At 38.2% G+C, this 26,796-nt stretch overlaps 1 protein-coding gene across 2 annotated transcripts in view; it reads right to left on the bottom strand.

Annotated features, from left to right (window-relative positions):
* Window positions 1-42: 42 nt before the first annotated feature.
* REV3L (REV3 like, DNA directed polymerase zeta catalytic subunit) overlaps window positions 43-26,796 on the bottom strand; it is a 170,274-nt gene continuing 143,520 nt past the window's right edge. For both annotated transcript variants that reach the window (XM_075554663.1, XM_075554664.1), the window contains exons 24-32: window positions 25,774-25,882; window positions 23,693-23,899; window positions 21,412-21,521; window positions 15,515-15,629; window positions 12,548-12,685; window positions 11,053-11,243; window positions 10,175-10,421; window positions 5,409-5,618; window positions 43-1,153 (exon numbers count right to left, since the gene is read on the bottom strand). In XM_075554663.1, the coding sequence (XP_075410778.1) occupies window positions 1,013-1,153; window positions 5,409-5,618; window positions 10,175-10,421; window positions 11,053-11,243; window positions 12,548-12,685; window positions 15,515-15,629; window positions 21,412-21,521; window positions 23,693-23,899; window positions 25,774-25,882 (1,468 nt within the window). In that variant the 3' untranslated portion in view covers window positions 43-1,012. The remainder of the gene's footprint in view (window positions 1,154-5,408; window positions 5,619-10,174; window positions 10,422-11,052; window positions 11,244-12,547; window positions 12,686-15,514; window positions 15,630-21,411; window positions 21,522-23,692; window positions 23,900-25,773; window positions 25,883-26,796) is intronic.

The following is a 26,796-nucleotide window of genomic DNA, read 5'->3' as shown; positions in this document are numbered from 1 at the left end:
ATAATGCCATTTATAGTAAGATACAAACCAATTTGTTGCACTTCATGTTTTATTCAACTTTAATATGGTTTCCATTATTAACTTTTAAAACAAAATGATTTCCAGTTTAAAAAACAATACACTGACCACATAGTTCCTTTCTCATTTTATACAGTTATACAAATATTCTAAATACACATTTTGTGTTCAAGATGATGGCAAATAAGATTAACTGTACAGTACATAATGAAAGAAAATATTTTAAGCATATTTAGAAGCAATAGAAATGTCTATACAAAACAAGCAAAAATGGAATAAAATTTTTTGTTTAAAGTATTGCAACAGGCCCACAGGTTTGTAACAAAAAGGTCTCTGCACAGTTCCTCACGATGCCCCAGTAATCGCTAAAGCAAGACAGCGGTTTAGAAAATAAGGTTTCAAAATGCTACACGTGGTACTATCGTTTGCACAGTTTGATCAAAATAACAAATCTACTTTGAGTCAAGCAAAACCTAGAGGAAATATACCAAACAACTTGAAAATCATCCGTATAAAATTCATTGCACATTATTTTACTCAGTTGTCTGAAAAGTAAAAAAGTGTATTTACAAAATATTTCGCAGTCAAAATTATAAAGTGAATGGGTATCTCTAAGTAACACGTCTTGATACAGACAGTTCAAGGAAACACACTAATGATTTTTCTTTAAGAGGTTTTCAGTGCTCCTTCCCCAAGGAAGTAAACCTGCTCCACGCAGATGGACTTACAAGATGGTCACAACTGGAGCAAACCCGACTCCTGCCTCAGAGAACACTGGTACAGAGGGGAGCTGAAGCCTCTGTACACTGCAGGAAGTGAGCTGCTCCCAAAGCCGCAGTACAATTTTCACTTCCTTTACCAGAAGTCTTCGTAGTCTTCAGAGAATAGACAGTGGACATCCTTGACGCAATGGAGGTTGAAAAAGCACCATGCACAACAGTTTAGTGGTAAACACTGAAAAAAATAGCACCTGGAATTCTGTGAAATTCACCATTTAAAACTGGTCGAGTAACTGCCGGAGATACGGTGCCTTGGATAATTCTCGATTTACGCGGGAGAGCTTGAAGAGGAGCGGGCAGTTGAGAGAGACACACGGGATATGTCGATCAACGCAGCCCGTGCAGTTCCTGCAGATCTGAAAGTGCACGACAAGGGAGGAAGACGGTGGGAACGTTTTTTCGTTTACGTGCAAACATCAGGCTTTATAACCCCCCCTTCTCACCTTCGGACAGGTTGCTGCAGACCTTTGGGAGGACTTCAAAAAGGTCGTGGGCACATGGAGTGGATTTCCCCCACAGACTTTTGTGAAGGCCCTCATAGGACACACAACCTTGTAGAAGGTTTGTAGTTTTTCATCTCAGAAGTGTCGCTTAATCTACCGCTGTAGAGACACTTCTAAAGGACATTATTTCACAAAACAGCATAATCGGACAGAATGATTTAATTCATCCCTCAGATCAAGCTCCATTTATAAGAGAAACACACTGATATTCATGTAAAAAGCTACCTGGTTACTGCTCAAAGGATGTCTTTTAAGCAAACTAACTATATGTAAGCACTAGTCTTCCCTGTTCCTGCTCCAATTAGGTTTATCATTTTATATGTTACACATAAAAAGTTATTATTTCAGAGAGCAAAGTGCCAATGTGAAAAATGCAAGTGGTATGATTTCAAAGTCCTAGAGTTCTCAAGTCTGGCTAACCTACTCCTGTCCAAGCCCGTTCCAGCCCATTGAGGTGGACTCTCTGGGGTATGAGAGCCTATGAATTTATATGCTTAAGGTTCCCCAAATGATTCTGATAAGATGATTGGAATTAAAGGAAATATGATGTAGAAGATAGGATCTAAAGTGGAAAATGTTAAAAAGAGGAGAGTGTTATGTTTTAAATAATTATCACTTTTTAAACAATTCAAAAGTCACACAATTAGATTTTAAAATATGAAAAATTGGAAAGGCTATATTGAGCACTACAGCAAAGCAAACTAAATGCCCGGCTGTCCAGTGGTGGCCCTGTGGAAGAGGGCACAACTGCTCCACCAGGGCGCCGAGGTAAGTCTTTCTGGGAGCAGACAGCCTCTTCTTCCGCTCTGCTGGCTCAAACCCGAGGTTGAGCTGAATCCACAGCTCCACCAAAGACTTCTTCCTGAGGACCCTAAGGGTCAAGACCCTACAGGCTGACTTTTCATTTGAGTGGTGCATCCAAACCAGCAGCAACTAGGCTAGGCTGTAGAGGGAAATGTGCTCTAGTGAGTTCTTTAATCTGTGTTATCAGAGCTCCTGACCTTGCCCCAGCACCGTCCATTCTGCTGACGGCACATTCTGTCAGTGGACTGACTAGAAGCACGCGTTCAGTCTGTTCTCCTAGGGCAGAGTAGGTGGTCTCTATTCTGACGTTTCTTTCTACTTAGATGTCTCCCAACACACTCAAGTTCATTCTCAGAGAGAGAAGCTGCCTTACAGCTCTGTACACCGGACACTACACACTCAGGTGCCAAGGCGCACCGATAAATACTTAAGCACCTGTGCAGACCAGATGGAATTACGGGGCTCACTAAATTTACCTGATGGTGAGTTTCATGTATCCGGAGTGGTGATTTACACCCTGAGCACTGCAGTTTATATTTAAAACTTTAAACACCACAACCTAGACACTGCCTGGGGGGGGGGGGGAGGAAGTTTTTGCTTTTTAACCTTTCATGATGCTTTCTTTGGCTTTCAAGTTTTTAAGTAAGCATTTCCCATACATTCTCGTGTATAAGGTGAGTTTTTAGCACATTTTTAAATGCAGTTTTTGTGGTAAAATTAGGTGCCTTGGCTGATATTTGGGTTGGCGAGTATATATGGTATTTTTCATATTTACGGTCATGTGTTTAAGGTAGTGAGCTTTTCTCTGAACGCTCCTAGGTAAGATTTTCTTGTTTAAAACCAAATCAAACTCACTGCCAGTGAATCCATTCCTCCTCAGAGACCCCAGAGGGCTGGAACTGCCCTGGTTGGGTCCTGAGTCTATAGCTCTTTATGGGAGTAGAAAGCTTCATCTTTGTGGCTGCTGATTTCAAAATGCTAACCTTGCTGTTAGCAGCCCAAAGGAGTACTAAAATCTTCAAAATAATCATTTTGTTTTCTGAGCTTATTACTAATTACTTGTCATTGTATTGACAAGCTGTTTTTTCTTTTTGAAATTTATTGAGGTTTTCTTTGCATAACCTATAAAAGATTAATCTTTGACATTCTGAAGAGCTGAAAAGCAGGTGTACCCTGGAGTACCGGGTGAGACTGTTCTGTGGGCATAAGGTCTACCTTATTGTGTTGCCTTCTACAACAATGCTTAGATCCTGATCGCTTTAACCACCTTGGACTAAGAATTGCCACAAAATCTCCTATTACCAGTATGTTTCTATTTCTCATCATATCTCCTATAATTTCTACTTTGTGAAAGTTTCTATGTATTATTTAATGTACCAGAAGGACATATTTTAATTAAAAACAAGAGTTAAAAATACAACGCAAGTTGAAAAACAATAAACCATACTTCCTTATAAGCAAGAATTATTTTTAAGTGTGCATTTTTATGAGTGCAAATAGCTAACTCTGAGAGTGTTCTAGTCAAGCCGATGGCAATAAGTAGTGCAGTGTTTGGCGTTGAGGGCAGGAGACGGGTCGGCAGAGGCAAGGGCCTTCTGCCTCGCTGACCTTGGTGGGGCTTGGGCAGCATCGTCCCTTTCTCTTTCTCTGCCTTCCTGAGCTCACCTGGTGTGTAGGGGCAGGCAGGTACACATGTAGTCACAGGCGGCTGTGACAAAGAGCCCAAAGGGAAGGCATTACTGGGGAAGGGATTTAAAGTGATGCCTCTAGAGGACTCGAGGCAGGAGGCAGCAAAGGAAATGTGGCCAGAGGGTGTGAGATTAAGGGGCATGCATAGACCCTAAAAGGCTCAGTTGCTATGGATGGAGGGTAGTGTGAAAGGGAAAAGTAATGGTGATAGGCAGCAGGTGGTTGCCAAGATGGGCAAAGCATCTTAGACCAGGGAGATGGAGCTAGAGAGAGGGAGTGCTCCAGTGTTGAGAATGGGTATGATGGGAGCAGGGAGACAGGCAGGGAGGAGAAAGTGAGGATAAAAGTTATTTAGCATATTGGAAGCAGCGAGGAGTCAGCTTCTCATTTTAGATGCCGTCATCCTTGATGAAAGCTAGTCAGTGCACTCAAGATGCTTGGTTACACTCCCTTTTATTAACAATTTCCTGCCAGTACAAACTACAGCGGCGAGAATGATGCTGAAGAAACAAGTCCACACCTCCCCAGTCTCTCTGATCCTTGGAATTCTAGTCCTTCTTCACCCAAATTTTCCTACCGGGAGGTTGTTGATTTGAAATTTATTATCACCTTTGGGACATGATGCCAAGTCTGGCTTATCTATATTGGTGGTTGGATTGTATTAGGCTTGTAGGCGATAAGCTACTATACATATTTCCCTATGAGAATTTAGAATGTTAAAGCTAGATAGCACGTTAGGGCATTCTGTCAACCTTCTCATTTTATACATGGCAAAACTCAGGCTAAGGGACTTGCCTGCTATAACTCCCAATGTTGTTACCATCAGCTAATTCAGTTCCCACTAAATCATGCTATCTGTTATATGATTGAGTTTTAAATGTTTCACTAATTTTATATACTGTTCTTATAAATCAAATTGAATCCCACCCCAAATTTTTTTTTCTCTACCCTACAAAAATGTAACTTAAACATGACAGCATAACATATCTTTTAATCAAGGTATTTGTTTTAGAAAAACTGTGCTAAGCTAGTTTTTCCTTAGATATTATTTTCTGCCTTCATAAGCTGTTGCTTTTTATTCTTTCCTGCTAGAATTTCCCTGTTTCTCTGCTCCACTTACTACCAGTGTAACAAGGAGTAAATCACTTAACCTCCTGTGTCGCCTTACTGACCTGTCACAGTGCTAGAACAGGCTCTGGCACCTGCAAGTACTCAATCATGTTAACTAGCTATGTTCTGTCTGGACTCTGAGCCTTCTGAAGTGTACTAGCAATTCTCTAGACAACCAGGTTTCTATGAGGGTTATTAGTGTAGAGAGAACAACGGAGACATTTCTTTTTCTAATACTATCACAGAAAACATTGACTGGATGGACATTCTAGTTCTGGGTTTTAACGAACATGTTACACTATATCCATGGAAACAAAAAAAACCCCAATAAATTGTAAAACAAACTAAGCCACTGGGAATAATTCATAATTGTTTTTGGGATTTTACAAAGCTCAAGAATTTAGAGCCCACATTCCACTTTTCCCACCAGTTTCTGGTTCACACCTCACGAGCCAATGAAGAATCGGCCTGCTTGTGGTTCTGGGTCTACTGAACGAGGTCATACCTTGACAAGTTGCTCCTGTTTCCGCTCCAGCTCTCGAATTTCCTGGTTGAGGATGACTGTGACGTGTTGAGGTTGGCTCCGACACTTACTACAGATGCCATGTTGAGTGAGGTCGTCACATACAGGACAGTGTAAGGTAGTGAAATACTGTGAAATAGTGCCTTTCCGCCCTTCAGTTTCACTCCGAGAGGCACTGGTGGCTTTCTGGATCTACAGAAACATCAATTCAGAAATGAGTCTGAGCCAGCGTCCCAGCGGAGCTATTATTCTCATGCTAATTAGAGATTTCTGCCATTAATTCATGACTACGTGGCAGCGTGACTTCAGCCAAACGACTGGTGGGAGCATGCAAACACGATGTACAAGACTCTTCAAAGGGAACTGGTCAGCTCTGCTCTTCTGTGCACTTAAAACAAGCCAGAAGAAGGAACGGGGGAATCTCACTGCCATCCCACAAGAAGAGACAGAGTGGAACATGTTATTTTGTACCAAGAAATCCCTGAGTGTTAAGCTTCTTAGATCTAGAAACACAGGGCTGACTTCTACAGAGAAACTAAAGCAAGGCAGGAGAAGAGCAGCAGACCAAGTGGCAGAGCCTGAGGCAGAGTGGACGCGTCCAGGTCCAGATGAGCAAAGCTCGCTGCTGCCTTTGGGCAGGAGGCTCACTGGCAAAGTGGGTGCCTGCACGCACTTGATCTGGGGGGGCTAGGTATTGATCCATGGAGCTAGAGCTGCATGAGGAGGCTTATGGTCGAGTCGCATGCCCTGTAGGCATTTAATGGCATTCTTAAAGAGTTTTTTAAACATTTGCTTGGGTCAGACAGAAGTCGAGGGATCTCCTGGCACAGAGACTGAGGACCCAAGAGAGCTGAGCCTATGGTTCTGACAGAGGTGTTCCTGGCCCGAAGAATTGTATCGTGCATTCTTGATCCTAAATTGTAACCTGTTAATTTCTCTCATAAACCCTATAATTGTGAGTATTGTCTGTGAATTCTGGGGGTGTGTTACAATGGCTTATTGAGCCCACCAGAGAAGTACGAAATATTGTGGAAGGAATGACTCCTGTCAGAATTGTTAAAGAGGAAAGAGGGTGAAGGAAGGGATGGATGTCTGACCCCTGCCTAGTAGGATTGGGCACTGGGCTTATGAGTTTGATTCTCCTCCCCCTTGGGTAGTCAGAGGAGGTCAGGCAATTGTCTCCATGACATTTTACAGGCAGACATTATTCTAGGCACTGGGGCAAAAGAAATGAACAAAGTTCTTGCTGCCACAGAGCAAATATCTTACTATCATCTTCTACTTATTGACCTCCTGCCAACAGTCAATTTTTTTGGTTGAAATACATAGATCTATGAGATCACAGGTAGAAGGGGAAGCAGAAAAAAATCCAGTCGAGAGGGATAATGTTTTTAAGGCTTCATAAATTGAATCATGGAAAGAAGGCAACTGAAAGGTCAAAAAAGACCAAGATAACTTATAGATGCTTATTGAGTAGTATGAGGTAAAATCTAAGCAAAAAAACCTGGAGTATTTCAAAGTTAATTATACATGCTAAGAATTGCTCATTTGAAGTTACTATAGGTTCCTAAAGACTTGTCTTCGAGTACTCTTTTTACATTAAAACAACACTACTGTATTATTGTTAAACCCTCCGCAGAACCTCCTGTTGTTGGCACGGTCCCCCCGAGCTGGTTCCAATTCACAAGGGCCTTACGAACAACAGAGCGAAGCACTGTCTGGCCTGGTGCCATCCTCAGGGCTGGTCTGTTAGTCCCCACTGATGCCACTACTGTGTCAATCAAGCTCATCGGGAATTTTCCAAGTATGATGTCTTTTTCAAGGGCTTAGTCTCTCCTGATAACATGTCCAAAGTACATGAGATGAAGTCTTGCCATCCATGCTTCCAAGAAGCATTCTGGTTATTCTTCTTCTAAGATACCTGCTTGTCCTTCTAGTAATCCATGATACTTTCATTGTTCTTTGCCAATACCATAATTCAAACGCATCAATTCGGCTCCCCCTTCTTACACAGTCACATCATCACACGGAGGAGGCAACTAAAAATACTATGGCATGGCTTCAAGCAGACCTGTCTCCAAAGTGACTTTCGCTCTTTACTGCTTTGTAAAGGTCTTGTGCAGACCTGCCAGATGCAATTTGTCCTTTGATCTTGACTGCTGCTTCCGTGAGCATGGGCTGTGAAGTCGAGTATACGGAAACCCGGACAACTTCAACTTCCCCTCTTTTCATCATGTTCTGTTGGTGCACCTGTGAGGGATTCTGTTTTCTTTCCACTGAGCTGTGATCCATGCCACAGGCTGTAGTCTCTGACCTTCATCAGCAAGCGCTCCAGGTCCTCTTTGATACAAAGCCCAGCTTCTTAGATTTTTTGTTCAGCATACAGACTAAATACTGTGAGAGAAAGGAGCTTTGACACACAACACTTTTCCTAATTTTAAACCTTGGCGGCAGTCTCTCGTGTTCTGCAATGCCCTTTCTTTGCAATGTTATTTATAGTTCGCTATGATCCAATGGTCAAAATGCCTTTGCAAAGCCAATGAAACACAAGTATCTTGTATTCTAGTTTCAGCCAGTATCCATCTAATGTCAACAATGATATTCCTCATTCCATGGCCTCTTCTGAATCTGGTTTGAATTTCTGGCAGCTCCTGGTTGATGTACTTCTCTAACCGTTACTGAATTATCTTCAGTAAAATGTTACTTGTATGCTAATAAGGATACTGTTTGATGATTTTGACACTCTGTTGAGTCACACCTTTCTTTTGAATGGGCCAGCTGGACGGCCAAGAAGCTATCTTTCAAAATTACGTGGCATAAACTACTACTTCTATCACTGCATCAGTTCTTTGAAAGATTTCAACTGCTATTCGGTCAATTCCTGGAGTCTTGCTTTTCATGAATTCCCTCAGTTAGGCTTGAACTTTGTCAGTACCATTGGCTTTTGATTTAAAAAAAAATCATTTTTTTTGGGACACATACAACTCTTATCACAATCCATACAAACATCAATTGTGTAAAGCACAATTATGGTTTCTTCCCTCTTGTTTCTAACTTGCACATTCCAATCACCAGTAATTAATTATCTTGATTGCATGTTTGATCATGTGCAGACTGAAGAAGTGGGTGGAATTACTCAGTTTCTTCATAAATGGCTTTAGTGGTTGGGGTGTAAATTTGAATAGTTCTATTAACTGGTTTTCCTGACAGCCACACAATTTTTTTAATCAAAACAGCATTGTATTTCAAAATGGATCTTGAATAATTTTTTACAATTTGATACTTTTTTCTTGAAGTTTTTATTCCCAACATAATAAACCATAATGATTCTCCAACTTAAAATGTCCAATGCCAGTCCATTTCTGCATACTAACGGCTTGATCTTTTAGGCATTCCATTTTACTTCTGATGACTTCCAAATTTTTTTCTAGATTCATACTTGTATATTCCAAATTCTGATTATTAATGGATAATTGCAATTGTTTCTTCTCATGCTCCATCAACAAATGTAGGTCCTAAATGCTGTACCTGCAGCTCTTCCTACTGGATTTTGAGTGCTTCCTACCTGAAGGGCTCATAATCTGTTACCGTGGCAGTATTTTGCTTTTTGGGTGGTTTTCAGGGGCCTTAGAAGTGGGCCATTGCTTCCATCTTTCTTAGCTGTTAGTAGTCAGCAAGCTCTGCAGAAGCCTGTTTTGGCTGATGTTATGCCGCTTCTACCTGGGTGCCCCTGCTGGTCTGTGAAATCCCAGTGGCCTAGCTTTCAGGTTCACAGCAACATGCACGGCACCGCAGTACAACAAACAGATGAATGAGCTTATTTTTATGGTGTCTTATAAAGCACTTAGAATTAAACTTTTCCAGTCAATCTTTTATGAAGACCATTGGGGTAACATTCTTATTTGTGATATAATAAAATATAATTTAACCTCCCCAATAAAATGATTAAGAAAAAAACCCCAAGCAAGAAAAAAACCCCAAGCTTCCCAGCTCAGAGCTGGTATAACAGCCTTAGAGATGCCAGCCAGTAAAAGTCTCTGAAGCACAGCTTCAGCCTCAGTTTCCAGTTTACTGTTTCCTTTAAGTCAGTAAATGCCTCCTGAGGAAGCAGAAATGATTTAAATATCAAATTTTATTAGTTTGCCTCACTATAAATGTTGATCATGCCTGAGACTACAGCAACGACTAAGCAGATCTTAAGTGAATTCTAACCAGTAGGTAAGAAATGCAGGTAAAAACTACTGTCTCAGAGAGAAAGGATTCCTAGGGTATCAGAGTCACAGCCTCTTCAGGTGTCTAGTGAGTAAATGAAGACAAAGAGCATTCACACAAGCTCCTTTTGCTACTAGTTCACATGAGATGTTTTACGTTTATAGCTCTTTGGAAACCATTGCTTTAGTGTGGGTTCTTTAGGACCATGTGTAGACATTTAAAGCATTCATCTTGAAATAATTTTTGGCCTCCATTTATTTTCCGTTACTTGGTTTATTCCAAATTGTTTTGTGCTTAGTTTTTACCCTGGAAATAGCTGTAGAATTTATTATAATATTTCTATAATTTGGCCGACCTGTTAGAAGCTGGGAAGGTGTTACTTTTCAGGAAAACAGGAAAGTGTGGTATCTTGGCCCACTTAAGGGAATAACAGAAGTTCTGTTTTGCTTCTCAGAGCACATCAAATCTTTAGGTTTATTTGGATCTTAAATGAAATCTCTCTGAAGGCTAACACAAGTACTATATAATAAGCTTACCCTTGGTAATTCATGATACCAGTTGAAGACATCAATACCAATAAGTGAGAAGATCCTTGCCAGGGGTGGAAGGATTTGCTTGGTGATATAGTAAGTGGCATTCAGTCTCAGAGTTGGGTCCTGCAAGACTTCGACTGGTCGTCTTACCAGCTGGATAAGTGGCACTCCCGGAGCCCCGTAAATGATCACGTACGGCACTCGTTCTCCAACTCGAGGCTCAGAGCGCCGGTCATAAGTAAGCATTTTCCTACGAAACCCACATAAAATGCACATTTAAAGACGGTCATGATAGGCATCTTTATAGCAAATTGAGAGCATTAAACAATAATGAAACAATGGGAGTCCCTGCAAGTTGGAGTCACAACTCTGAGAATGTTACATACGTCACTTAGTTGGCACTAGGTGGATCGCTTTTCAGAGTTTGAAACTTTCTGTAAACTGCTACTACCTGGAAAATAATGAGTTGGTAGATAGCAACTGGCTTGAAAATTTTTTTCATCTCCTAAGAGTGAAAAAGAAATGCCTTAAATCTAACTCTTTAAGTTAAGATAAAATTTAGTTGGTGAGATTATCTGATTTCAGAATACCATCTAAATAGTTTGGTGGAACAATAGTAAGGATTACATAGAAACTTTGATGTGGGAAAAACAATTGAATCAAGCTCTGAATCAGATCACAATTTCACTGAGTAGCTTCCCAAGGGAAGCCCAGAAGGAGGTGCTTTCTTTCTCTCCAAAGCTTCTGAAGAGTGGGAGAGCATCCATTCTCCTTTGGCGAGGCAAGTGAAGAAATAAGTTAGTGCCCATGGACTAGGTGTCTTTTAACGCCAGGCCTATGATTGCTAGATATTGAGAACTGTGCTGTTCTAACATCGTTACCTTGTAAGTTCAAGGGCTGGCACACAAGCTCCAGGTTTGTAAGAGAAACTCCCTCTGTATTCCTTGGCAAAGATGAAATCTTGTATGCTGGCCTTCCCTTCTAGAAGCTTCATGCATTGTTGTTGAACATACTGCTTAATTAGACTGATATCTCTTGTTTCAAACAGCAGCTTTAGAGAACGCTCAAGAATCTTAAAACACAAAACAAAACACACAGAAAGATAAAATCCCCCTTAAACATGTTTCCTCATTGTTGTTACACTTTCCATTATGTCCCTACTGGTAATTTGTTGATTTACCTAAGTAATCTGTTAATCTATAATGACTGGACAATAAAAAATTACTAGAGATTTCATATAACATCCTGTTCCTAAAAAGAGTATCACTTGGAAAATGATACTGGAGTTCGAGGAAAGTCACATTGGAATGTTATGCAGATGTACATCTGCCATGTGATGAGCAATGTACGAAACCTTTTAAAGTTTTTCTAATCAAGGCACTAAAGGCCAGACATGCTTCTGTACATTTTTATTTATCCCTTTAATCAAAGAACCAGCTTCAGGTGAAAAAGTTTAAATGTGACTGCGCAGTAAAAGCAGTCTTTGCCTTTTTATTGTACAATAAATATATACTAGCAGTTACATAGTTTTCTATGTTTAAAATAGTTCTTCTAGAATCTGACCAATATGTAGTGGAATGAATTTAAATTAGACAGGTGAAAATTCTGTCATCTTCTTCTGAGTACTTGAATCTATATATATACCTCTTTATACAAGTGAGTGTGTGAATTTTGCTTAGGTTCAGTCCGGGTGGTGGAGAGTGTACAGGAAGATAACTTTTCTCAAAATTAGTCTTGAGTAACCCCCCCCCCCAAGCTGACATAATAATAAAAGCAATGGTAGATCCATTATGCGTTTAATGCCTTCATAAATGTAAGGGTGCTGAGTACTCTCACTGATGTCAATAATTGTACTGGTTTGCTATGGGAGTTTTTACAGAATAAAGACAAATATAAATAGAAAGACAAAGGATTTCAAAGAGGCCATGAGTAGTGAAAATTTCCCACGAATGGTCATAGTATAGTAAAATCACTACAGTTGAAAAATTCTGGATAAGCTACACTGTCATTGTTCAGAAATCTCCTTAATTTGCATTTGATAGTCCATTTAACTTTCTGGTAAGCAAGGGTGAATTATGTGACTTATGCAATTACTCTTGTTAGTTTCTCTGTCCTGGATCCCAGCTTTTTTGGGTGCTGTCACAGGACACCATATCATTCTATAATTTCTGGAGACAGGCAGGATATTGGTTCATGCAATTCTTTATAGCAATTTTGATAAAAAGGTATGGGAGTAAGTCAGAAACCAAGAACAAAAATAAAATCATTTATATTAGAATGAATCTTGGGAATCATTAGGCAGTAGGTCTTCTGCCTAGATGTTTAATGAGTATTACATTTATTTCTTAAAGGTGACGACAAATGAATAAAACTTACCTTGGACACAGCTGGGCAGGAGTCTCTTCTAACTGTTTCTATTCCTTTTGCCTCGAACACTGGGTCCTTTTGATCCAGTGTCTCATACATATAGCCCACATATCTCTTTTTTGTTTGTAGGACACAGGGCAAATATACCTGTGGAGAAATGAACAAAATGCCTTTTCAATAAATCTTTCCCTGACTACATTTATTTTTACTTCTGACTTTAATCAAATGTCTTATAAAAATTGGATGATTCAGGGCCCAACAAATCCGTGCTGTAAAGGGATGAACACACACAGAGTACGTTGTCTTTACTTTCTTACTTTCTACTCATCACTTGCAACCCCCAATTTTTTCCCATTTCCCCCCAACAGATTTAATGGCATGTAATTCATTGTATATCATACAATTCAACAGTTCAATCATACCAAGAAGAATTGTACAATCAATCTTAGAGCATTTTCTGCAATCTTATAATTATTAGCTCCGCATTTCCCCCAACCTGCCCTGCACACCCCTAAGACATCAGTAATCCAGTTACTGCCTCGAGCTACCTGTCCTGGGTTTCACAGAACAACAGTAAAACAGTTAGGAACTTTAGTTGAAAAGAAAACAGAAAATATTAAAATTTAGAACAAATTTAAATGGATCACAAGGAAGATGAAATAGTAAGGTGTGGTGAATTTTAACCTAATCGCGTCTGCAACAATCTACTTTCCAGTGTATTCTGCATGTTAGCTAGGTTCTTCACAACCCCGGTCCATGGGCAGAGGACATTCCTCAGGGGCTTTATTCACTTTTCCCCTTCACTTTATTATTATTATTTTAATGGAAACAGCTTTCAAATAGGTTTAAAGGGAGATTGAATGATAAGATGTCACATTGTGACCTATGTCTGCTATAAATGACTTTACAGTGCTCTGTCTGATAACAGGGCTGTTCACATTAGAGGGGATTCACCAGTAGCTTCATCCATGTGGGGACCCTGCACATGGACTCCCACTGTCATCCATAACCTTCTGCACACCACATGTTCACAATTTAAGCCCTGATGCCATTCTCTCCTTTGGATTTGGCATTTATTGTTTACAATCCTTGGATCACACAGAAAGGTGTGTTTCTTCCATGTGGACTTAGTTGACGCCTCACTCTCAGATGGCTGCTTGGCTGAAAAACAAGCCTTCACAACCCCAGATGCTATACTTTCTGAAAGCTGGGCATCATCTAGTTTCTTCACCACACTTTGCTATTGCACCCACATCTTCAGTGATGTCTTCATGAAGTCAAACATCGAGTGGGTCATGTCATGTGCTTAGACTGGGGTTGGTAGAATTAAGTGCAAGCCTGTAATCCAATCATATTGCAACACCATTTGCTTCCACCTCAACTGGCAGGCTCTCTCAAAAGTCAATTAATCATCACTTCTTACTAAATAAAATGACCTTAGTAACATCTACTCATTGTACAAAGTTAAAATGTTATGAGTGAGGGTTATTGTTAGGCGCTGTCAGGTCAGTTCTGGCTCATCACAACAACTGTACATACACCAGGATGCAACACTGCCTGGCCCTGCACCTCCTCATAATCACTGCTATAGTAATCATTGCTATATTAATCACTGCTATATGAGTCCACTGTGGCAGCCACGGTGTCAGTCTATTTTCCTCGAGTGCTTTCCTCTTTTGCTGACCCTGCACTTTACTAAGCATAATGTACTTCTCCAGGGACTGGTATCTCCTGATAGTATGTCCAACGGAAGATGAAGTCTTGCTATCCTTGCTTCCAAGGAGCATTCTGGTAGAACTTCCTCTAAGATAGGTGTGTCTGTCCTTTTAGCAGTCCGTGGTACTTTCAATATTCCTCATCTGCACCACAATTCAAATGCACTGATTCTCCTTTGGTCTTTCTCATTCAATGTCCAATTTTCACATACATAGGAAGCAATAGAAAATACTATGGCTCGGATCAGATGCACCCTTAGTCCTCAAAGTAACAACCTTGTGTTCATTCTTCTGGCAGTTCATAGTACATTCAATATAGGTAATTTAGATTCTTTACAATCTTAGAATTACAAATAGGGTTAGAGTGAAGAACTAGCATAAAAAAACCCCCAAACCTGTATGATAAATTCTTTAAGGTGAAATCCCTGGCTCTGTGGGCATGTATGTGTAGTTTTTTTGTCCTTATCCCTAATATTAGTATCTTCATCTTTTCCACTGCCCTTAAACTTTATCAATAATCAACTAAATGTAAATGGTCTGAGCATATCAAGTAAAAATGCAGAAATCATCAGACTGAATAAAAAAGGTATAAATCTATTAGATTGTACTCAATCTATTAGAAACACACTCCAAATATAAAGGCACAGAAAGGTTAAAAACTAAAAAAAGAAAACAAACTAAACAACAAAAAACATACAAGCTAACATAAACCCAAAAAGTTGGGAGTGGTTCTATTAATATCAAAAAAAGTAGATTTTTTAAGACAATACTAATGGAGATAAGAAGCCAATTTATTCCCAAATCAGCTCTGCTCATCTCCATCACTGTCTCGTCCTTTTAAAGGAAGTGAAAGTGGATCCAGATCTGTGTGCAGCCCCAGGGAAAGGTGTAGGTGTTGCAGATGCCAGCCAGACCCAAGAGGGAGCATGCTTCCAGTGATTTCAGCCCAACCGAGGATGTGGGCATTCTGAAGCACAGGCACGCCATTCCTGACCTATAGACTTGTACGAGTAATAAAATGGTTTGTAGGCAAAATAAAACTAAGTATGGAGTGGTTTGTTATATAGCAATAGTAGTGGGAAAATTCTATTACTTCCTCATATAAAATTTTTTTTAATTTGAGAAAATTACATGAAAATAAGAGAAAACACTCAAAATTTAACACTTTTCAAGACCTATTGATTCTCAAAATGCACTGAACTGAAATCTCTACAAGGTATGAAAATTTTATAAGTAATTATTAGTATTAAATTTCTCTTACCTTTTCAAACTTTAATTTCACAGGTTTAGGATTGGCTGCAGTGACAGCTTCGGCAATTTCTTGACCAATCTTAAAAGACTGTTCTTTCGTGGCTCCTTTCAGCAGCACAAACATACTAAAGATAAATAGATACGGCAATGAGGAAGTGATTTTAACAAAATAGTTCATGGAGAGTCACTTTCTTGGCTAATATTCTTAAACAAAGAAAACCCCCTTTCTCTTATTCTCCCTTATGAAGTTGCTTCCAATCTAAGTGTTCATGTTTTATCAAACTTTTCTTGCAGATATTTAAGACATCCAATATTTCTAGTATAGTTACACAGAAACCAGCTCAGACATCACAGCTGTCAAGTAGGTCTTGGACATAAGGCTTTGCTTGGCACAGAATTAAGTCAATCATAAAATGAGAAAACTTGATTGTAGAGCGATGAAAATTTTATTAGTGGAATGGGAAAGAATTTCCTTCCACATATTTTGAAATACATGTTCACTGAAGAACAGTTAAAAATATAAAAAGTATAAAGAACCCGCCATTTGTAATTTTATCATCTAAAAATAAAAAGACAATATAAACATATTGTATATTTGTAAATTTTTCACTTGGGAATAAAAAATGAAACGGTGTCGAAACTTCCTCTTTACATTAGTGATATAATTCTTCTAAATTATTTTTATAGTTGCACAGTATTTCAATGAATAGATTATACAGGGGAGCTTCAGAACAATCTTGGAAAAATTCACAAACCGTATTCACAGAATTTAAACTTGAAACTGTTAAGGTTTTACTGACAATTTTGAATCGGCTATTTAAAGAGTACAGGTGGTACAGTTAATTGCTTGGCTGCTAACAAAAAGACCGGTGGTTTGAACCCACCATCTATTCTTGCAGAGAAAGATTCTTCTCAAAGGGCACTTCTACCCTGTGCTATCCGGGCACTCTGAGTTGATGGGATAATAGATATTTGGCACATTTCTGATTATATCTTTAGAAACATTCCTAAAAGTGAAATTTCTGGGGAGTGAGAACTTTTCCAAGGTTTTAAAGATACTGTCAAAAAGAATAATTTATAAATTATCAAGGGTTCATGAGGGAGGGGAAAAGACGAGGAGCTGATACCTTGGGCTCAAGTAGAAAGAAAATGGTTTGAGAATGATGATGGCAACAAATGTACAAATGTACATGACACCATGGATGAATGTATGGATTGTGATCAGAGTTGTATGAGCCCCCAATAAAATGATTAAAAAGAAATACACCCCCCCCAAAAGATACTGTCAAATTTATTTTCCAGAGAGATTTTTTTAACGTGCAATTCCACTAGTAGTATGCAGGTCAAGAGGTGTGGATTTATTTATTTATTTTTAACTTTTTATTAGGGACTCATACAACTCTTATCACAATCCATACATGCATCAATTGTGTAAAGCACATCTGTACATTCTTTGCCCTCATCATTTTCAAAGCATTTGCTCTCCACTTAAGCCCTTTGCACCAGGTCCTCTTAAGAGGTGTGGATTTCTAATAAGAAATACCACAAGGTATATTTTCCAAACACAAATAGTAAAACTGAAAATTCTGTTCATCTTTCCTCAAATCTGTTTAACTTTATGAGGGAGCTTCAAAAACTTTGTGGAAAAATTCCATAATCTATAAACTTGTAAACCCTCTTCGCATTTTAATATCTGAGCATGAATAGAAACAATAACTAATAAATATTTGTGATAGAGATTATAAAGTTTATCCTCACTTTAAATTTTAGTGGAAAGATACTAAATAGTTGGAAATGAACAATAGCTTGAAATATGGTTTTCAGATCCATGTTTCTAGTCTTGGAAACAAACCAATCTCATACTTATACAACATTTTTATATTGGATTTAAAATTCCATTTGCACGCTTCTTTGAAAACCCTTCTCTCCCAATACTGCAGAAATAACTTGTTTTATAGCCTAATATAAGACATTTATAGAGGTAAAAATACAGGCACACATATATGTAAATATATAACGATAGGGAAATAGATCTATGTATATATATTTATGTTAAGTATTGAGGTAGCAGACTGACATTGAGACTCTACTCAAGTACTCCCTCAACCCAGTAACACTTTGTTTTAATAACCTGGCATTCTGTGATGCTCACCTTCCCAACACAATCACTGAAGATAAAATGGGTGCATAAGCTAATGTGGTGAAGAAAGCTGATGGGGCCCAGCAATCAAAAGATATAGCGTCTTGGGTCTTACAGGCTTGAAGATAAACAAATGGTCATTTAGCTGAGAAGCAACAAAGCTCACACCAGCCTTTGTGATCAAGAGGTTTCAAACTTCAAAGACCCAAAACAAAAAATATCAATGCAAATAAGGGGGAGGGCAGAGAAGAGACCCGAAGTCTATCCGTAAGTGATTGGACATACCCTTACAGAAGGGTCACAAGGAAGAGACAGCCAATCAGGGTGCAGCATAGCACTGAAGAAAACACAGACAAAACACTGAACTTTCCTCTAGTTCTTTAATGCACCCCCTCACCCCCACTATCATGACCCCAGTTATATCTCACACATCTAGCTAGACCAGAGCATGTACATTGGTATAGATGAGAGTTCGCAACACAGAGAATGCAGGACAGATAAACCCCTTGGCTAATAATGAGAGTAGCAATACCAAGAGGGTAGGGGAAAGGTGCGAGGAGAAAGGGGGAACCAATCACAATGATCAACGTATAACCACCCCCTGACCCCCAAGGACAAACAACAGTGGGTGAAGGGAGACAGCAGTTGGTGTAAAACATGAAAAAAATATAAATTATCAAGGGTTCATGAGGGAAGGAAAAAAAAAAGCTGATACCAAGGGCTCAAATATAAAGAAAATGTTTCGCAAATGATGGCAACATATGTACAAATGTGCTTGACAAAGTGGATATATGGATTATTCTAAGAGTTGTAAGAGCCACCAATAAAATGACTTAATATGTTAAGAAGAAAGTATAGATTCAATTTTACTTAAGATCTTACAATAGCTGTTCTTAGGGTTGCTATGAGTTGGAATCAATTCTATGGCATCTGATAGCAATATGACTTTACTGAAGTAAAGTTTAGGTATAACTTTACTCAGGTAAAACCTTAACACGTTTTCAGGTTAAGTCTCACCATCCTTCTAAGGAGCATTCTGACTGTACTTCGAAGACAAAGCAATTTGTTCTTTGGCATTTAGTGTTTTGTTTTTTTTCCATTTAAAGTAACTATTCACATTACTCTTGGCTCCAGTCAACCACTGACCTGACCTATCCTCTATTAATCTAGGTTAGTTTTTTTCAAGAGTTTTATGTAAATGGGACCATACATCACGCACACGAGAGACAGTCTCACTATCCTAGACTCTATGGAGCACTCTGACTGTACTTCTTCCAAGACAGATTTCTTTGTTCTTTTGGCAGTCTATAGTATGTCAATATTCTTTGTCAGAAACAGTGAAAATACATAGATTCTTCTTTATTCAGTGTTCAACTTTCGCACGCCTATGAGGAATGAAAAATACCATGGCTTGGGCCAGAAGCATCTCCGTCCTCACCACTTTAAAGAGGTCATGTGCAGATTTACCCAATGCAATGTGTTGTTCGATACCCTGACTGCTGCTGTACTGACTGTGGATCCAGCCTTCCACATGTAGTTTAGGTAAGGTCATAGAAATCAGGTAAGTGGTTACTTGGGATGGTAGCGAAGATGGTGGATTAGCAGTAATTGGGCATGAGGGAATTCTCTAAGGTTGATAGAAATGTTCTCAATCTTGGATGGGGTGGTGGTGGTTGGCTATATAGGCCTATGTATTTGTCAAACTCCTTGAACTACAAACAATGTACTCATTAAAAATTATACTTCAACGAAGTTGGTATAAAATGTAAGCTTTACATCCTTTTCAGCTTAAAAGCTATCATTATGAATATATATTTGAGATATTTGAGATTTTACCTACTGAATTTGAGTTCATGTAGACTATTTTGGACATTTTGAACTAGAGTCAAAAAGGGCAGTTAGGATGTACAGAAGATTTTGATCACATGTAATGGAATGGAGGTGACTAGACTATAAAGCAAAAGACCTATTTGTTTATTATACATGATACCCACCTTCCAGTCGAGAGACTTAGGTACATATTTAGAGCAGTAACTTACATGTGAGGGGGGTGGAGTATAATGGAGTCATGTGAGAAGCTTTTCTCAATTTAGCTGAATTTCCCAAGAGACTGATTCTAGCTCCCTACTGCCCCTTTGCTGCCTAAAAAAAAAAAATCACTACTATAAAAAGCTTTCGTGACTTATCAGAGTAAGTCATACACCACTGGGATGGGGGTAAATATGACTGAGAAACACTATTAAATAACTGTTTGAACTGCTAAAATTTAAGGCAGCACTTGGCATTTTGATGTCTAGCTTCCTCACTTGAGAGAAGAAATTCCTGACAGTTAAAACCATCCACAGGCACTATTTCTGTTACAGCCCTTCTAGATCACTAAGATCGGTGGGCTTGCTCTGAAGTTGGGCCAGAGGCACATCTTAAGGCCGTCTGGGGTTTTTCCCCAGAAGTGTATAAACTGCTGGACTTGAAGTCCAAGTCCTGTTCCAGCTCAAATATTCTACAAGTTTGTGCTGTTTTTTTTTTAATCTAGATATTACAGGCAAAAAAAATCAAAATGAATTCTTAAAGATCAGAGAACAAGCTAAATGTAACTACATTCAGAATCATGCTGACTTCTGATTCTGTTTGTATTCTGTCAACAAATGGCATGTTTAGACTGAACTGAAAATCAACAATGTAAAATATTTAATTTTCTTTTCTGCCTTAACATATTCTGCTATACTATGCAAATGAGGTACAAAACTTACACTTTCTTTTACTGGACTACCCACCAGAAGTGGTTTTATAGATCAGTGAAATACCCAAAAGTCAAACTAAGGAGTGACTAGATAGGAAACAGTAGAAAAAAATGACAATTGGGCCCTGGATAATCTAATCTGAGACTACCATTAAGAATCAAGGTTTCATTTAGTATTGATTTGACTGTACAAACAAAAAAACTTGAGACGATTACATGCCATTCAAAGATCCTTTAGCTATTCTTAATGATATTTTAATGATGAGAAGACCTCTATCCTCTTGCTCCTTTTGACTGCCATTTGGTCAGAGTTCTTAGCATGCTCACGCACATACTCTAAACCCTCACTGTGACAAAAAAAGGTTGATTACAATAAATTTGCGTAATATTTATATTCTAGAAGAGTTTTAATAGGCCATATAAATATTATATTAAAGCATGAAAGCAGGCTGGAGTTATTAATTCACAATTCAAAAACCCTCCCTCCCTCCTCTTGTCTCTGAAAGAAGTCCTCCAGTACATCTGAGAACTGCAGGAATCAAATGAAAAGCTGTTTTGCCTAGGTGTACTGGTCTGAAAAGAATGTCAATAGATTTGGGGGATTTAGTAAAAAGTTAACCACGCACAGCTTTAACAACTGTCCCTCACTAACAGTTTAATTATTCAAAAGTATACAGTTAATGTCTAAGGAGTTATAGCTATTTAAGAATTGTTTATATTCAAAACAGCCCAAACTTGTAGTGGTTTCTTCTTTAAAGGTAGGTCACTTTCTGCTTGGTTAAGAGATAATAAAAAGGATTCCTTGGGATTCTTCCCAGTCTGTGGCCAGGAGACTTACTCTTTACTGCAGCCTCTTAGGATCCTGCTGAAAGTCCGGACTGATGTTCTTTAACCATGAGATCATAAAGGTTGGAAAGGACTTAGACGGAATTTCAATTTTTGGAAGGATTACACACCAGTCATTTAAACCAGTGTAATGTAGACACAAATCAAGTGTAGAGGATAATTATCATGTCAAATCTGTTACCTGTCAGTATCACCATATACAACCCTGGCACCCCATTTCTTGGTATCATTGACTAGTTTAATAGCACGTTCCAAGGTCTCTCTTGCTTTGTGAACAATACTATCACCAATCTGTTGGTAAAAACACACAGGAAATAATTTCTTAACATAGCTTAGTATATGTCAACATACTTTAACAAATAATACTTATAATTACTAAATACTTCAAAAAATAAAACAGAAAATAACCTAAGTGGAAAACAAGTCATGAAGTACCAGTGTTTCTACAAATAACCCGAGGAGAAGACCCTGCAGCAGTATGGCAGGTTCAGGACGTACTTGGAGGTGGGAAGGAGTGGTAACTAAGAGGGAAAGAAGGGGTTTCACAACGCAGATCAGTGTTTCCCAAAGTCGGTGCTCCTTCTAAAGGGTGGGCAAAGCAACACCTTCACTGTACCCTGGGTTATGGCTAGAGTGCAGACGTTTTTAACTGCCAGGGATGCTGGGACATTTTTTATGAAAAGGGGTGGTACAGGCCAAGTAAGTTTGGGAATCTATTATTGAGACAATGGCTGGGATCCTGAAAATTGTAATTTTAGGGCAAAATTTATAGGAAAAAAACCCTCAAAAGCAATGAAAAAGAAGTGGCAAAATGAGTCAGTTAGAGGAAAAAAACCCTCACATCTCTGTTATGTGTGTACAGAGGTTTAACATAAATAGTAAATAACACAAGAGGTGAACATATACAAATTTAAATTTATGAAGTCAGTGACAATGTCCAACTAAGGAAAATTAATGCTACTCTGATTGTGTGCATCCATGTAATTCTGACTTTTATCAACCCTTTGAAGACATCTTTTAGCTACATTATTCTCTATCTTCACCTTTTTAGGACTTTGTGCTTATAAAAGGTCTTTCTCTAGGGTAGTAACAATCCAGAACTTTTGGTGATGGTGTACTAGCAATTTAGTTTGATTGTAGGGTCACATGATCATTGTCAGTAAATATATTTGTCTTTTTCTGATAGTAGCTTCTTAATCAGAGAATTTTTCAATGAAGTTAACTTTTCCATTCATGATTTCCCTTACAACATTTGGGAAATGTAAGGTTGTAGTCATTAATCTTGGAAAAGCGGCAAAATCCCAGGTCACGGAGGGTGATGCTGCTTGACAATTAGCCCTCTCTCTATATTCTTGGCAGAGCTCTATTCTAAACCTTCCCTGGTAGCTCAAGAATTTCTAAATCATGGCTATTCCAATTTCTGGTTATATGTGCACCGTAATAAACTTATTTAAAACTCAGAGGTATGGGAAAAATGAGAAAATGGCTGTGAAAAGATATGATAGCACTATTGTTCATTCATAACAATCATTTTTGGCTTTTTTCTACTGATCATATAGTTTTACAAGTGAGAAGAATAATATGAACTCCCAGTACTGACAAACATTTTTATATGACCTAAAAATTATATAAACATAAAACCAGATGTAAACTTCTTTACAGAAAACAAAAATGTATTCAGTACAAACAAAAGACTGTAACTAAAAAGTTCAGGTTAATGGTGTTATTTTACATGATGGATGAGACTTTTCTCTTAATGTAAGTACACCACTAACTGCCTCGCACAGGTTCTTTGCAGTTCATTTTGTCTACGGTAGGGACGCCGTTCTTTCACTGTCCGACTCCTCCTGAACATCTACAAATGCAACAACAATCACGATGTCCTTTCTTTTTCTCAGTCTCCAGCAGTTATCACTTTGTCACACTGTTATCTTCATGTAAAATCATCACCTTAATTTAGTAAAAACAGTAAGTCTTATTCTATGAAAAATACCTTTCAAATGTACCTGACCACTGAAAAAGGTTTGCTTTCTACCTTCCAGTACACTGACAGACAAACATGGAAAGATGCTTCACTCTGTTTAGGTAAGCCAGTCTAATTCTAATCAGATCTCTGTTAATGTATTAATTACTAGTATATGCTAATTGCTATTGAAAGCATCCTGGTGGGTACAATGGTTAAATGCTTGACTATGAACCCAAAAGTCAAGTGATTTGAGCCCATTGGCAGTTCAAGGGAGAAAACACCTGGCAAACTGCTCTGGGCAAGAAGACAGCTCCAGAACCCCCTGGGCAGGTCTACTGTCTGGCTGGGTCAAATTGACTCAACAGTAGTAGATTGTCACAGAAATGAACCCCCTAGGCTAAAGTTTCAAAAGAGGAAAAATTGCTTTAATGAACAGGCATTCATGTAAATACGTTTAAAATATCTTTTGACAAAGCTACAGATTTTTGTCATTTACCTCAATGCATGGCATTCTTCCAGAGTAATTAGCAGATGTATAGCCAAACGTGACATTTGCTATAAGCTTAAGTCCTAGCTGGCGTGCATCGAGCATTCGTGAAAGGGCGCGGTCTTGCTTATAAGTTTTCATTGATTGCTTCACCATAAGTCTAGTCTTCAGAATGTCTTCCAGCATTTTTGGTAGCACACCCTTTCTTACTGAAGGCTGTAATAAAGGAAAAAGAATGGCCGGATAAGGAGAACCGTCAAATTTTACAGATTTAGATAATTAAGAAGGAAGCCCAAAGTATAACAATGGCCAATTATCATGAATTGAAACATGTTAATGATAGAGTGGTCATAGGACCAGTGGTCATCAATATAAAATCATTATATTTTATTTCTTTTGAAGAGAATTTTTATCCTAAAAGGTTCCTGCAATGTTATAAATCTATTATTTGAGTTCATAGACCTCCAGGGAGGAGGATGTCAACTTATCCACAAGAAACCATACAACGTGTTTAGAGGGAAATTTTGTTCAAAACTCTGAACCAAACCCCCACTTTCAGCAACACAAGGGATCTGTATCAGTCATAACAAACCTCCGTTTTAAAGACCGCATCCTAATGACCCCACACAGTAATCTGTATGGAACTCCATTTATCTACCTGGAAGAATGATGAGCTGGGTTGACTCTGCTGACATTCAAACCTGCAGTTCCAGGGACTCTAGGTATTTCAAATCTGATGCTTAGACCACTAAGCCATCCCCTCCGGCCTATATTTATTAGCAATCTGGAAGAGGGGATTAATAGTGAGGTGATAAAATTTGTTGATGCCAAAAAAATCATTTGTATTAATCAAGACTAGGGAGAATTTATGAGAACTTGAGTAGGAAAGAAAATCACAAAACAGCATTAACTTTGAAGATGATTCACAGACACGTGCAAGGTAATGCATGTTGAACCGAACAAATAGAACTTCAGGTACAGGATAATCACACTCCTGAATTTTTAAAAATTGTATTAAACTTTACCACTGGGTCAAAATGCAGATGCAAGTGGTTTTGCTTTGCTTTCTTTTAAATTATTGTGGTAAAAATACATAGAACGAAACATTTGCCAGTTCAACAATTTTCATGTGTACGACGTAGTGACATTGATTGCATTTACCACGCTGTTCAAGGATTGGCACTGTCCTTTTTCAAACGACCCCAGCACCACGGAGAGGGACGCAATGCCCTCTAAGCAAGGGCTCCCTCACGGATCCAGGCTTTTAAAATGCTGCTAAAGATTAACAAGCTTCTAGAAGACATCGGAAACACATTTCAAGTGTGAATTAATCTGAGGTAACTCTTGAAGGAGCCCACTGTTTTACGGTGTAATCTTAAAAAGGAGAGGGGCCAAATATGCCAGTATGAGAAAACTGATTTACATGGGGACTTTTAATAATCATAAAAAAATCGACTTCCATGTCTCCAAGTAGATCTCATCTAATTAGTCCCTGGAAAGACTGCATCTTAAAATTTTAAAATAAGGAATATGCCATGAATTCCTGGTAAAAAACATTTTCCCTCATATCTAATTCAGTTATGACACTTTCCCTAGTTTCTTTTGAAAGGAGTGAAGGAAGAGAGAAAAAGGGACCTTATTAGTTTCTAGAGTATATTCTTAAAAAATGTAGTCAATTAATATGTGTACACCATTATTTCCAAGATAGCTTTAACTTAAAATAATTTAAAGACAATAGAGTTCAGAAATTAAAGTGATTTAAAAACTGTATAAGAAACATCTTTGTAAAACAAAACAGAAACATCTCTGTGATTACCAAATAGCTATCAAAATCAGTCAGGCTCTATTACAAGGCAGAGGCATGCATGTACATTTCTTTCTTTCAATGTTTAGTTAAAATTTAACAATGTAAAGATTTCAAGTCTAAATGCAAGCAAAACAAGCAATATTTTCCTTAAATGAGTGGTTAGACTTTGACTTTTTGAGATAGAATGCTCAATCATATCTTGGTCTATTTTTGTTTGCTGTCATGCTTCTCCAAACGGGAAGCCACAGTGGACCCCTTACATTGACAAGAGAGCGTGTATTACCTTGACAAAAGCTACGCCGTTGGGGGAGACTGTGAGATCATGCCTAACTTGATAGAGTAAATCTGGAGGTACTCTTAGAGAGGTACAGCCAAATTTGAACTCATCATACCTGTTAAGAAAGGAAATATTAAACAAGCAGTCTCTCAAATCACAGATATCTTAAAGCTGCATTAGGCATCCTTCTACTTTTACTTTACATCCACTTTCAAACATCAAAACATAAATTAATGCACTCAGTAATGTTGACTTGCATTATTATAAAAAAGCAGTTCTTTAAATACTCATGACTTATCAAAAGAAATATTTTTGTAAACTTGAACTATCTTAAAACCTATGGATATGGTTTATTCCACAAATTCCAACTCGTGATTATACTGGGTTTCTTAAATAAAAACGAATGTCTTAAAGCAAAAAAAAAAATTGTGAACAACTTTTCCAAAATCTTCCTCTTAATAAAAAGAGAAGATTATCAATACCATTTTTGAAAATGTTTACTATGAAGGACTAGTTTATACTTCAGAGTAAAACCATTCAAACTACACAATTATTCATTATAAGGAACACTATTTTTTATGACTGAAAAAACATTTATGAATTCAAAAGCCTATTCTCATTTGGTTTATAAAATGTGACTAATAAGAATTAGTCAAATCTAAGATTTAACAATTTAATTGAAAAAAAAAAAAGATTATTTCTGAGAAAAAGTCAGAGGGATGTAACGGCTTGAGTTATAAGACGACAAATGCTCATAATGACTTAGGCTAACCAGTTAAGGACATATCCTTTTCAAAGAAGCTAAGGCTATGCATGGAGAAACAGAATTCAAGATTCTCTTCACCCACACTGTGATCCATGTCAATTAGTGAGGTGACTACAACGACAGTGCAAGACAGACTTCCACAAGTTTGTGGGAAATTTATCTTTTATATCATTTCCTATGAACTTTTAAAAGCCTATTCATCCTGCTCTAAGGACAGTCTCAAATATAAGGAAACACTCAGAGTTAATTTTGAAGTGTAAAAT

This window comes from Tenrec ecaudatus, chromosome 7 (assembly GCF_050624435.1).
Source record: "Tenrec ecaudatus isolate mTenEca1 chromosome 7, mTenEca1.hap1, whole genome shotgun sequence".
NCBI lineage: Eukaryota > Metazoa > Chordata > Mammalia > Afrosoricida > Tenrecidae > Tenrec > Tenrec ecaudatus.
This window is presented reverse-complemented; position numbering and strand designations above follow the sequence as displayed.